This window comes from Solanum stenotomum, chromosome 9 (genome assembly GCF_019186545.1).
Source record: "Solanum stenotomum isolate F172 chromosome 9, ASM1918654v1, whole genome shotgun sequence".
Taxonomy (NCBI): Eukaryota; Viridiplantae; Streptophyta; class Magnoliopsida; order Solanales; family Solanaceae; genus Solanum; species Solanum stenotomum.
In genome coordinates, this window is record NC_064290.1 from 24940612 (window position 1) to 24953854 (window position 13243).

The 13243-nt window shown below is 36.3% G+C and overlaps 1 protein-coding gene across 1 annotated transcript; it reads right to left on the reverse strand.

Moving 5' to 3' along the window:
• Positions 1-2565: 2565 nt before the first annotated feature.
• On the reverse strand, positions 2566-11492 carry LOC125877390 (thiamine phosphate phosphatase-like protein). The gene is made up of 7 exons (XM_049558697.1): positions 11280-11492; positions 11092-11213; positions 6355-6421; positions 4189-4371; positions 3882-4003; positions 3592-3790; positions 2566-2829 (listed from the first exon to the last, which is right to left on the reverse strand). The coding sequence occupies exons 1-7, from the start codon at positions 11490-11492 to the stop codon at positions 2566-2568; spliced, it is 1170 nt and encodes a 389-aa protein (XP_049414654.1).
• Positions 11493-13243: the final 1751 nt, after the last annotated feature.

Below are 13243 nucleotides of genomic sequence, written 5' to 3' on the forward strand. Positions count from 1 at the left end.
CTAACTTTAAATGACATCACCCCTTCAGCCTTTGGAACCTATGCACCAGCAGAAATGACAATGGTTTCAACAAAAACAAATACCATATCAAGGTCAACCATGTCATCGTAAGTGCGATAGGGTAGCATATCTTGGCCAGAAGGAGTATGGAAAAACATAGGAATAACATAACCATCAAGGTTAAATGGGAACCACCAACTCGAGGCACTTACAAGCTTAATACTGATGGTTCTACAGAGGCAAGTCCAGGCCCTGAGAGAGTAATTATAGACCGCAATGGCCTTTGAGTTACGAGGTTCAATAAGAAATGCATCCACACCAACCCCCCATCAAGCAGAACTCTTGGCAATTCTATTTGGACTTACGCTTGTGAAGAGTAGAAATTTAATTCCCCTGATCTTGAATACTGACTCTACCAATGCAATCTCCATGTTGCAACATGATCATTTACACTACACTAACATAATTTATGAATGGAGGTCTTTAATGCAATAACTGGACGTTTCGGGCCCCAAGACATATCTTCAGGGAGCAAAATAGCATAGCAGATGCACTGGCTAAAGAATGAACCAAAAAAGGCAAGTTGTTATGCTCCTAATTTTTATTTATTTTTTATTTGAAGTTCCACCTTTGTGTGCCATGGAAGCCATGGAAACAAACAAGGCTGGAACTTGTTTTTATAGGAGCATTTCTTTAACTAATTATGACACTAATGGCCATATAAAGGGCCAACTTTCAGCTATGGGGAATGCCCCCAGTAATTTATGTATTAAACAACTAAGTCTTTTTTTCTAGTTATATATAAAGTATCTATTATTACCCAAAAAAAAAAGTAATTCACTAGTAGATGTTTGCCTAGTTACGTAATTTATAGAAATAAGTATTGAAAACACTCCTAAATTTGGCGTGAATTATTATTTTAGTCTCTCAACTATTGACAGCCTTTAAAACACCCTTCTACTTGATTAAGTGAATTTAAAAACACCTCTCTTATGTGGCATTTTCTGTTGACGTGGCATACACTTACATATATGTAAAAATATTTAAAGAACATTTAAATAATTAAAAGTTAAGAATTTAGCAATTTAAGAAGATAAAAGAACTTTTTTTCTTTTTAAAAATTTATTTTTTTCTTATCACCCCACTTCATCCTCTACCCAGTACCCCTCCTCACATCTCACTACCCACCTACCCCAAAAAAGTCTTTTAATTTATTTATTTTTTGAGAGGAGAGGGGTGGGATAAGAAAATATATATTTTATTTTAAAAGTAATTTTTTTCTTGAGGGGGAAAGGGAGGAGTCGGGGTACTCGGTGGTGTTGGATAAAAAGTGTCTTTTTAATAAAAACTTTTTAAATTTTTTGGGGGGTGAAGGGGTGGGGATGTGTGGTGGGGTTGGGGTACTTGGGCAGGGGATGGGGTAAGGTAAGAAAAAAAATTAATTTTTAAAAAGAATTCTTCTTTACTAAATTTTAGCATTTAATTATTTAAATTTTTTTTCTCTTTTTTACTCTATATATCTATGTGTACGCCACATCAACAGAAAATTCCACATATACGCATAGGTGGATGACATGTGGCATAAGAGAGGTGTTTTTAAACTAACTAATCATGTAGAGGGATGTTTTTAAGGCTGTCAATAGTCGGGGGACTAAAGTAATAATTCACGTCAAGTTTAGGGGTGTTTTCAATACTTATCTCTAATTTATATAGCACAAGTTAATAAATGATCATGTGTTCGTTCTTCAATTACATGGAGATTTAATTATATTGTGTTACAAAATTAGATGATAATAGAGATTTTGATAACGTTATGGGATCCGATATACTAATATAAGTCATATTACAATATATGTGATTAATATTTTTTTATATTATCCACGCATCGTACAGGTAGATATACTAGTTTTAATTATATTAAAAGTCCTTAACATTTCAAACTTTAAAATTAATTACAATTTTATTAAGTTATAGCAATTTTCTTCTTCTTTTTTGAAAATAATTAGAAAGTAAAATTAAGTTTTTGTCATGACTTTCATTAGGAAGGAAATATTAACTTGAGATGGATAGAAGGGGTAATTTTTTATGGATCAAATTTGGTATATGTATATAAACTTAAAAATATAAATTATGGATAATAACTTAAGGATGTCTCTGTAATGCTTCTTTTACTGAAAAGTAATGAGTTGTAAATTGCAACAAATAAGTAGAGGCCAGTATGAGTTGCAACATTTGTTATTAATTAATGCAATACACATGTACAAAGCACGTATATTTGACTAGTATGAGTTTAAATGAATTAACATGGTCAATGAAAATTCATAACATCGACTTGTTTGGAACCGAGGCATAGTTGTTGTGGTACTGTTATCATCCGGTCTGAAGCGCCAACCCCAACTTGAGCCTTGAAGCACAGTGCTTAAATAGACCAAAATCACCTATAAAGCTGAAATTAACAGATACCAATTTAGTGCACAAACCTACTGGCTGGCCTCAATTTGGAAAATGTTGGAGGGAGATATACACTGACAATTTAAATAGACTGTTATCAAGAATGTTAATGTTCTATTCCTTGTATATTTTTTCAATAAGCTGGAGTAGGATGCTTTCTAGTTCTTCCCCATTCCTCCATTCATGACTGTCTGCTTTCAAAAGATTTAGATCACTTAGCAGGAGATCCCACAATGGAAAGCCCTTCCTTGGCATTACATGGTCTCCTTTATCGAGCTTCAACGTTGGGCAGTAATCACCTCTCCCATCTCCAAGATATATGAATCTTGATTTCCGTTTCTCACTCATGGAAGCTTGGATCTGCTCAATAACAAGACCCTACGCAAAAGGATAGCTGATATTTTAGATATTAGCTACTTGTAGCGAATGCATTATTGGGACTAGTATAGCAAAATTTTACTAATTAATGGTAAGAATCACATCAAAATGTCATGGGAGGCAATGTTAGTAGCAATGAAAATATGTCTTTAGATCATTTGAAGAATCCTGTGAGACATGGTCAAAGACAAAGGAAATAAAGACGCGACCATAAACGCCTGAAAGCTTTGTAGTTCTAAAATTTCCTTCACCTATAAGGTATAATTTAAGAAGGCTGCATTCACAATTTCATCAATATAACCTTCACAACAGCTAACCACAGTTGTTATCGGAGATGATACAAAACTAATCAAGGGTCAAGCAGAAATATCTTATGCATGGGAGATATCAAGACTTGAAAGTTCAAGCATACTTGTTTTGAAATGGTAAGAGAGATAGACACAAGGAGCATTTTCCACGGGATCATACGCCTTTCAAACTTAATATGGATTAAGCAAGTAAGAACAAATTAAAATGAAAGGAAACATCATATAGCAATACATGAATGATCTCAACAGCTACAAGTTTTGACTGCAAAATTGGGAAAAGTGAAACAAATCCATTTCATTTGAGACTTGCAAAGTTTTGATGATTTTTCTTATTTCTATAGAACACATCTAGCATGAATTATAGGAATTCATCATCTGACCACAAAACTACTCGAGCATTGAGATGAGTAATTTCTTCAAGTTTCAGAGAATGACAAAATGGATGTTAGGATACCTTGCATAAGTTAGGAGGGCATAGCCTACACCCATGAAAAGAAGTCATATCATGGTAAGGAAAGATCCTCAATCTACCTTCTCCATCTACTGATGTTGGGTTAGTAATGACCTCCGAGAAACATCTGTATAATCCGTGATGTTTCAATATAGTCTTGATATAAAACTGATTGGCATCACTAACTACTTTTAAGTCACATCTGAAATAACCACAAATGTAATTAGAAAAAAGCACCAATTTCATCGAAATATCTAATATATCAATCAAAATGACAATTTAGAAATACATACCCGAGATCATGAGCTGATTGTATGGCTGAAATTGTCCGAGGATGCAACGGAACTTGCTTCAAACATTCAGCTATCTGCTCAACAGTTTTACCCTGTGAATGTAGCTCCTCCATCATCCTATCCTAAACACCAGTCACTACACATTGTTAGGAAATGATAGTCGAATCAGAAAATAGTAACCAATCTAGCTATTGAAAAACAAAATTCTGCTGGATAACCCACCAACATAACACTAATTGGGGTTACAAATCAAAATACCAATATTGTTAATTAAAAAACCAAAAACAAAAGAAAAATCAAGAGTGACCATGAGAGCATTCCAAGGTAAAGTTGGTCGGAGCTGGTTGAACAAATGGGTTAGACCCATATTCTCGACGACCCATCTATCGCTGTCATCGTCAATGAGAGTCCGATCAAAATCAAATACAATCACCACCTTTTCCCCAACCATATTCACTGATTTCCCGGCGTTAAGTAGAGCCGGTAACCACTGAGTTTTCGTAACTTCTCCGAATAAAATCCACAAATTTGGATGTCTTAAAAAATTTTGCTTATAAACACTACTCTAATGATAAATATAGTTGAATTATTTTAAAAGATAAATGTGTTAAAGTTGAAAGATTTTATTAATACAAATTTAAATTCAATTATTTTATTAGACAACTTTTCATAGTTCGGTGATCTTTTAAAATATTAACTTTGAAAATTTTGAATGCTACTGTCACAAATAAAAAATGGATGTGATGACACTTGTCTATTTTCATCAAGACAAGTCAGCATCAACCCAATGAAATGAAAATAAATGAAAAGATAAAGCAAGAACAAGATAAAAGCGGAAAAACTTATTTTTTCTATTAAAATCACAAAATCTGATTGTCACGTGTACAAGCTACAAATACACAAAGTACGAAATTAAGAAATAAGTACAAGTCTCAACCTTTGTTTCTCAAATAGAACAAAGCATAAAGAAAAGGAAAAAGAGGATCCACCGGAATGACAATCAACTACCTCTCAATAGTCCTTTGACAAGCCTCAGAAAATAGGAGAAAAAGGACGATCACACAGTAACGGGCTCGGAACTTACACAAGTGTAGAAGAAAGGAGAGAGTACCGACAATATGGTATCCAACAAGCAACCTAATAAACAAAGCAACTAGCTAGAAATTGAATGCTCCTTCCATTCCAATCGAACCTCCTCAAACTACAACCTACACAGAAGTCAGCCCAATCTAACTGTTCTACAATTTACAGGTCAGAAGGCTCAATAGTCATAATACAATAGTTACAATTCAACACGCATCAAGTAAGTCGATCTCAATATCAAGTATATCAATCACAGGTAACAAGTTCATCAATCACAATTAACAAGTAAGTCACACATAAACATCAAAATGCATCAAATCACATAATTAATCTCTAGCTGGAACCATTTTTCATCAGCTTTATATCAACTCACTAGTCGAAAATGACCTAGACATCACAAACACTTGCCAGAATCATAGCACTTGTCGACAGTGATCGCGACATCATAAACACTTATCGGAAATGACCTTGGCATCATAACCCTCACATGTCTCATCACAGTGTCCAGCAATCAATGCGCACAAGCAATATCACACCACACGGAAGAGATAACAATTTATGCAATCCAAGTTCACATTTATGCTATCAAGTATTTCTTCAATCAATCAAAAAGGGGTCATAACAAAGCGATTTGCAAACATTATGATCAACACGTAACTTTTACATTTCAATCCTTTTTTTATTTTTTAAGATTTATCATGTGGACAATTAACCATTCACCTCATTTTCATTACTCCCAACACACACAATGAAGGGAATACACAAATTCTACTAGATTACAAGGCTTAGGAGATCATTTTTCTTAAATCAATCAATTAATCCCTCCAAGAGTTGAGTCTTCCCCTTCCAATTAATGTCAAAGGCCACACAATCTAAAACAAACAAGTATTCACAATAAATTTGCGGAAACAACAATACTCACATCATTCACTTTGAAAATTGGGTCAATTAACTCAAAACTCAAATTCGAAAATAAGGTTTGAATTTGAAATTTACTACTTGAAAATGTTACTCAAGGCCTTAGGAACTCATTTGTCACGACTCGAGCCTACCCTTTGGACGTGACCAACACTCAAGAATCATTTTTGATCCACAAGTGAACCCTTGGCCTGGCTAACTATGACTCACATGACCCTTAAAGATACGCAGAAGCTTAAATAGATGAGATTTAGACATTCAAAGAGAAGTTTTAAAAACATTGTCTTGTAATACTTAACATAATTCATAAGTTAAATAAACATCATGAGAAACAATAGGAACATCTAATTATGTCCGTCTATATGAAGCCTCTAACTATTTCAAGATAGATGATGGGACAAGACCCATAATGCCTTAAATACTACTAAAACTTAAATGAAATTGGAGTCTCCCGAAAGCAAGGAGGCCTTACCAAATACTGTCTATGAGTGTAAGATGATCTGAACGAAGTGCTTGTTGATGATCCTGAACACTTGTATCTGCATCATTAAAGATGCAGGTTGAATGGCATCAGTACATTGAATGTAAGAGTATGTAATATGGCTGAAAGAACAATTAATTGAACTGAATGACTGAAAGCAACTCAATTGAATCAATACATAAACATGATGTGAAAATAATTTAAACTTTACAATACAATACGCAATAAAAGCAATATGAAAATAATATACTTTATTTGTTGGGAGTTTCTTTAATCGACAACCATTACCATGAGCCTAGTAATGATACAATGCTTCACCCACGTTTTAGGGTCATCCTATACTTTGCCAGGGTATAGGATGATATGATACTGTAACTATGGATCCATCTAATAGGCCTTCTCAGAGTCAGTGAAGAGTGACAGGATGAATCAATGCTATTCTATCCTACGTTGGCTTCGTAGTTTTATGGGACTTTTGAGTTATAAAAGACTCTAACCCGATTTGATGCTCCATACTACTCCCAGAATAATAAATATCAATTATTCTATTCACCCTTTGGAAAGAAAGGGCTATTACTTTACTGAAGTACTTTTCAAAAAAAACATAACTCATACTTGCATTTACGTATACTTATGGACTTATCTTTCAAGCTCAAGATCAATATGCATAACAACTGAAAACTCTTCTTTTTTCTGAAAATAGACCCCTTAAACCTTTCATGTAAACTCACTTTAGTTTTGAATGCACGCTAAGACACGTATTAGGATGTGTAGGTATTTTCAAAGGTAAATGGAGTTTATAGGAGCTAATCTAAAGAGGGGAAACGTAACCACAACTTAAAGGAACACGCGCCGAAAGAAACAAGGAAGAATTGATCCAGGCGACCCCTAGCACATTGCTGGCGCGGGGTGTCAGGCACCAAACTACTGAACGCCAAGTCTGGAGAGCCGCCCCATGCCCTGCCTAGTACCCTAACGATTTTTTTCATCCTAAATTAGAACCCCACATTAGTTTAGAATTGGGAAATTATTTCTAAAGTCATCTTGATTCTCAAACCCAACATGAATACATGAGAACTTTCATACAATTCCTTTGGAAACATAACTTTATCAAATCAATAGGGTTCATGTGACTGTAAGCATGAACAACACTATAAGATTCACAAAACAAAAGAATCAAAACCCCAATTGTTAAATAACCGGATTCAAATATCAAGAAATACAAATGGATCCTTTAGATTTAACAATTTCTTCACTAAATTGAGATGTAGGACGTGAGAAAGAACAATTCCATCACTGTGAGAAGCCTTACATACCAGAAAAGAATAATGTTCTTGGCAAAAATCGTTGGAATCTTGAAGAACGCCTCAAACCTAGATTTTTCTCCTCTTGAAACTTTACTCTAACTTCTCTAAGTGTTAAAGACCGTGAAATATTGAATTAATGGTGTTTCAAACCTTAATTGGGTGAAGAAAAACGTGGCTAGGATTACAAGGCATGGGAAAAGACTAAACTACCCTTCTAAAAATGATTGAGATGCCTTAAAAGAGAGGTCTTCACTAAAACGAGAATAACTTTTTACTTTGAGCTCAAAATCAAGCAAACTTGGCGGCGTTGAAAAGAGGACTCAAAAACCTTTAATTTGATAGGTCATGAGCCACCTAATTCTTTATGTTTTGAGAAATATTTTCATTTGAAGTAGACCCAAAACTAAAAATTGATGGGTGACTTGCACAAACCCCTTTTTAGCCCTTTTCAAAGTCCGAGTGTTATAATATCTCCCCCTTGGAAATATTCGTCCTCAAATGAGATTGTTAAGCAAGATAGGGGGAGTGTCTAACAACCCAACTTAAGAACAAAACATGTAATTAGCATAAACTCAACATAACAACTTAAAGAGAACTTTACAAAGAGTTAGTACCTTAGTCTGGAATTGATTCGGAAGGAAAAAGTTGAGGGTACCTAGTCTTCATATCCTCCTCAGCTTCCCATGTTGCCTCCCCAACAAATTGATTCCTTCATAAGGCCTTGACTGATGCAACCTCTTTGGTTATCAACTTGCGAAACTAACAATCAAGAATCTGAATGGGAATCTCTTCATAAGATAGGTTGTCCTTGATACCAATGTTTTCGGTAGGTACAATAAGTGAAGGGTTGCCCACACACTTCTTTAGCATAGATATGTGAAATACCTAATGGACTACTGGTAACTGTGATGGTAGCTCCAACTCATAAGCTATGTTGCCAACTCTCTTGGATTTCCTATAAGGACCAATGTAAAGGGGATTGAGTTTTCCCTTCTTACCAAATCTCATAACACCCTTCATAGGTGAAACCTTCAAATGGACTCAATCATTAACCTCAAATTTCAAGTCTCTCCTTCTAACATCTGTAAAGGATTTCTGACTACTTTGCGTTGTTTTCAGCCTTTCCTGAATAGTCTTCACTTTCTTCATGCCCTCAACATATTCTCTAGGGTCAGAATTGTGCACTATGCGTGGCCATCCGTCTGAGGATTACAAGTAGTACTAAGGTCTACCTTTGAACCCAAACCTTTCTGAAAGGACTTCCAAAACTGAGTGGTGAATTTTGCACCCCTATCTAAAATGATAGACACAAGGACTCAATGAAGTTGGTCTATCTCTTGGATGTATAATCTGACATAATCTTTTGCTCAATTTGTGGTCTTTACAGTAAGAAATGGGTTGATTAGTCATTCGATCTACAATCACCCAAATCGAATCATGATGTTTGCGAGATAGCGATAAACCAGTAATGAAGTCCATATTAATCATTTTCCACTTCCATTCTGGAAGAGTTATGTTCTAAGCCACACCACCTGGCCTTTGGTGTTCTACGTTGACTTTTTGGCAATTTGGGCACAACAAAATCTTCAATGCACCTCTTCATACTATTCCACCAATAGACTTCTCCCAAGTCATGGTACATCTCTTGTGGAACCGAGATGGATCGAATATGTCACGCCCCAAGGCTACCCCCTTGGCGTAAACATAGGACCTAGGATCACGAGTAACTCCAAGCTAACCCTAAGCTGGCATATCATAGCATACTAGATAAATTTGAAAAGAGAAATATTGTGCGGAAGCTTAGAACATGACATAAAGTGAAATGATGGGGTATCCATTCTAAGTTTGAATATATAAAACTAAGGGCTCAATAACAACTGAAAGATCAAACTCAAAACTAAAACTGAGTCTAACCATGTCTGAATGAAAGCCTTTAAGTGACTAGAGATGTTGGGACATGCCCGCAGCTAATTCTAGAAAAACTGAAACTAAAATAGGAATGACTGAAGAAAAGACATGGAAATCGTCCTCGAAGAATGAGAACTCACCACTGATACTGTTGAACTGGAGATTGGGAACTGATCTATGCATGATCTGAATGCTAAGGGCCTTAACCTACATCACGAGAACATGTAGCGCAGAGTATGCGTCAGTACCTGAAAGGTAATGAGCATGTAGGATAGGATAAAACTGAACAATATATACATAACTGAACAAAGCAATAACAACAATGACATAATCTGAATATAAGGTAAATACTGAAATATAATGAATACTGAACTAACTGAATGCAATGACCAAGTACATGACATACTGAGACTAAATACTGAATTGTAACTGATAACCTGGTCAATGCACTGTAGTCTGACTTTGGGAGCTACTGTTAACCGATATAAAACCACGAGAGCTATATGTAGAGTCCAATGTATCGCCCCATCCAGGGGTATAAAGGCATGACTGGCGTGATCACTAAATATGTTGCCCACAGAGGGGACTTATCCTATGGGGCCACGTAGTTTTAGGACTATGAGGGTGACTGACCCTTAGTACACTCAGTAGTAAGACTACTCCCAACTGATTATGTAAGTAACACATTATAAATGAATAGCTCAAACTATTGACATGCTAACTGAAAATGCACCATAAATATATTGATAATAAAACATTCTTAACTGAGGCATGTATATCAAAATAAACTGACTTAGCTAGTGTAATTCATGAACTAAATGAATCTACACAACTAGGGTTCTGAGTTTCATGCAAGAAGTTGAGCAACAATTCCTCAAAAACATGTTAATATGATTAGGATTGATTTAATAGCTGAATCACAACACTTTTCTAAAATTCTAGAAAACCTAGGTCTAAACATGATATAAAGAATCAAGAATCTGACTGAATTCTAGGGACCTAATGGGCGAAAAGAACCCACTAATGAAATCCCACATACCTGGTGACGAATTTCACAGAGAAATCTTTCAATTTTGGGCTGGAACTGGAGGAAACATTATTGCGTTCTTGGAGAGGGTTGGTCGACTCTTTCTCCTCTTTTTCGTTCAACTTGGATGAATTTTGGAGAATGAGTTTACTCGGGTAAAGTCTAATTAAGTTACTAGGCTAAAACTGACCAAAGGAAGTAGTTTAGGGGTTAAACGACGTAGTTTAGGTGTCCAACGCATAGGGAAAATACCAAATGACCCCTGACTTAAAAGTTGTCGGGTCCAACCGATGGACCTACGTTTTGTCCTGGTCAACCATCGTTTGGCTTCATAGAGGGAATTCTGGGGGTCTCGATCCATGGACCAGGACCACTGCTCGTGGTTTGACCTACGGTCCGTAGGTCCGGCCATGGGTCGACCCCTAGAATAATTTTCTGGGTTTTCTAGGGAGGGGTTGCAGGTGGCCAACCACGGACCCCACCTACAGTCCTTTGGCGGCACCTGCAACTTCTAATTTTCTGCAATCTGGTCTTTCTAGCATACGAAGTGTTACAGTATATCTGCATCTATGAGCTTCTTCCACGATCCTCTCTTGGAGCTCATCCACCTTTGGTAAACACAATCTACCTTGATATCTCAACACACAATCTCCACCTTATTCAAAAGCCATTACCTTTTGCTTATGAACATTTGTCTTTAGTTCAAGTAAGAGAGGGTCTTTGTCTAGTTTCTCCTTCACTTCAGACACTAATGATGATTCAGCCTCATTCATCACCACAACTCCACCTTTACTAGAATCTAACAAACGGACTCCCAAACGTGCCAGTCTCTGAACTTTCTTTGCCAATTCTTTCTTATCATCCTCAATATTAGTAGTAATGCCCATGGACAATCCGTTCAAAGTATCAGCAAAAGCCTTACTTGGGTGATAGAGGATACTTATGTCATAATCCTTAAGCAACTCTAACACCTCCTTTGTCTGAGATTAAGCTCCTTCTTACTCAAAACATATCGGATACTCTTATGGTCGGTAAACACATCCACATGAACACCATAGAGATAGTGACGTCGTAATTTGAGAGCGAAAACTATTGCTGCCAATTCAAGATCATGAATCGGGTAGTTTCTCTCGAGAATCTTAAGTTGTATGGAGGCATAAGTTATAACCTTACCATTTTGTATCAATACACAACCAAGTCCAACTCTGGACGTATTGCAATAAACAACAAAACCCTTTGTCCCCTTTGGTAGGGTCAATATTGGAGCAGTGGTTAACCGAGTGTTTAATTCCTAAAATCTCTTATCACAAGCTTCAGACCATTGAAACTTAGTTATTTTTCTGAGTTAACTTAGTCAATGGGGATGAAATAGATGAAAATCCCTCGACGAACCTTCTATAGTAACCAGCTAATCCCAAGAAACTCCTTATATCAATTGGAGACATAGGTCTAGGTTAGTTCTGAACTGCTTCAATATGAGTGTCAACTCGCTTCCCTTCACCAAACACAATGTGGCCTAAGAATTCCACGGATTCAAGCCAAAACTCACACTTAGAAAACTTGGCATATAACTCACGATCCTTGAGAGTTTGGAGGAGTATTTAGAGAGGACTAGCATGGTCCTCCTCATTATTCGAATATATTTATATGTCATCAATAAATACAATAACAAACATGTCAAGATATGACTTAAACACTCTGTTCATAAGATCCATGAATGTTATAGGAGCGTTAGTCAAACCAAAGGACCTAAACAAGGAACTCATAATGACCATAACGAGTCCTGAATGAAGTCTTCAGGATGTAACTTTCATTCAATTTCAACTGATGATAGCCCGATCTGAGGTCTATCTTAGAGAAACAAGTGGCACCCTAAAGTTGGTTAAAAAGATCATCAATTCTCGGAAGAGGATACTTATTCTTTATGTTGACCTTGTTCAACTAGCGATAATCGAAACACATCCTAAAGGAACCATCTTTATTTCTCACTAATAAAACCGGAATGCCCCAAGGTGAGACACTAGGTCAGATGAAACCCTTATCAAGAAGATCTCGCAACTCCTCTTTTAACTCTTTTAACTCAGTTGGAGCCATCATATATGGATGAATAGAAATGGGTTGAGTATCGGGAAAAATATCTATTCCGAAGTCTATTTATCTCTCAGGAGGGACTTTGGAAAGATCATCTGGAAAGACCTCTGGAAACTCACTCACAACTAGAACTGACTGAATAGGCAGTGTCTCAACACTAAAGTCATTAACTTGGACTAAGTGATAGATGCACCCCTTAGAAACTAACTTTCTGGCCTTAAGGTATGAAATGATAAGATACTTAGACACTACTAAACTACTCCTTCACTCTAAAACTGGCGCATTGGGAAACTAAAACTTCACTACCCGAGTTCTACAATCGACTAAGGCCTAACAAGCACGAAGCAGTCCATACCTAGAATAACATCAAAGTCCACCATATCTAGCTCAACTAAGTCAGCCATAGTGTCCTTGTGATTGACAGAGATGGTAAAATTATGATAGACTCTCTCTGCTAGAATAGACTCACCAACAGGTGTGGAAAGGCTGAAGGGCTCAAGAAGTTGTTTGGGGGAAATGCCAAACTTCTATATAAGGAGTCACAAAA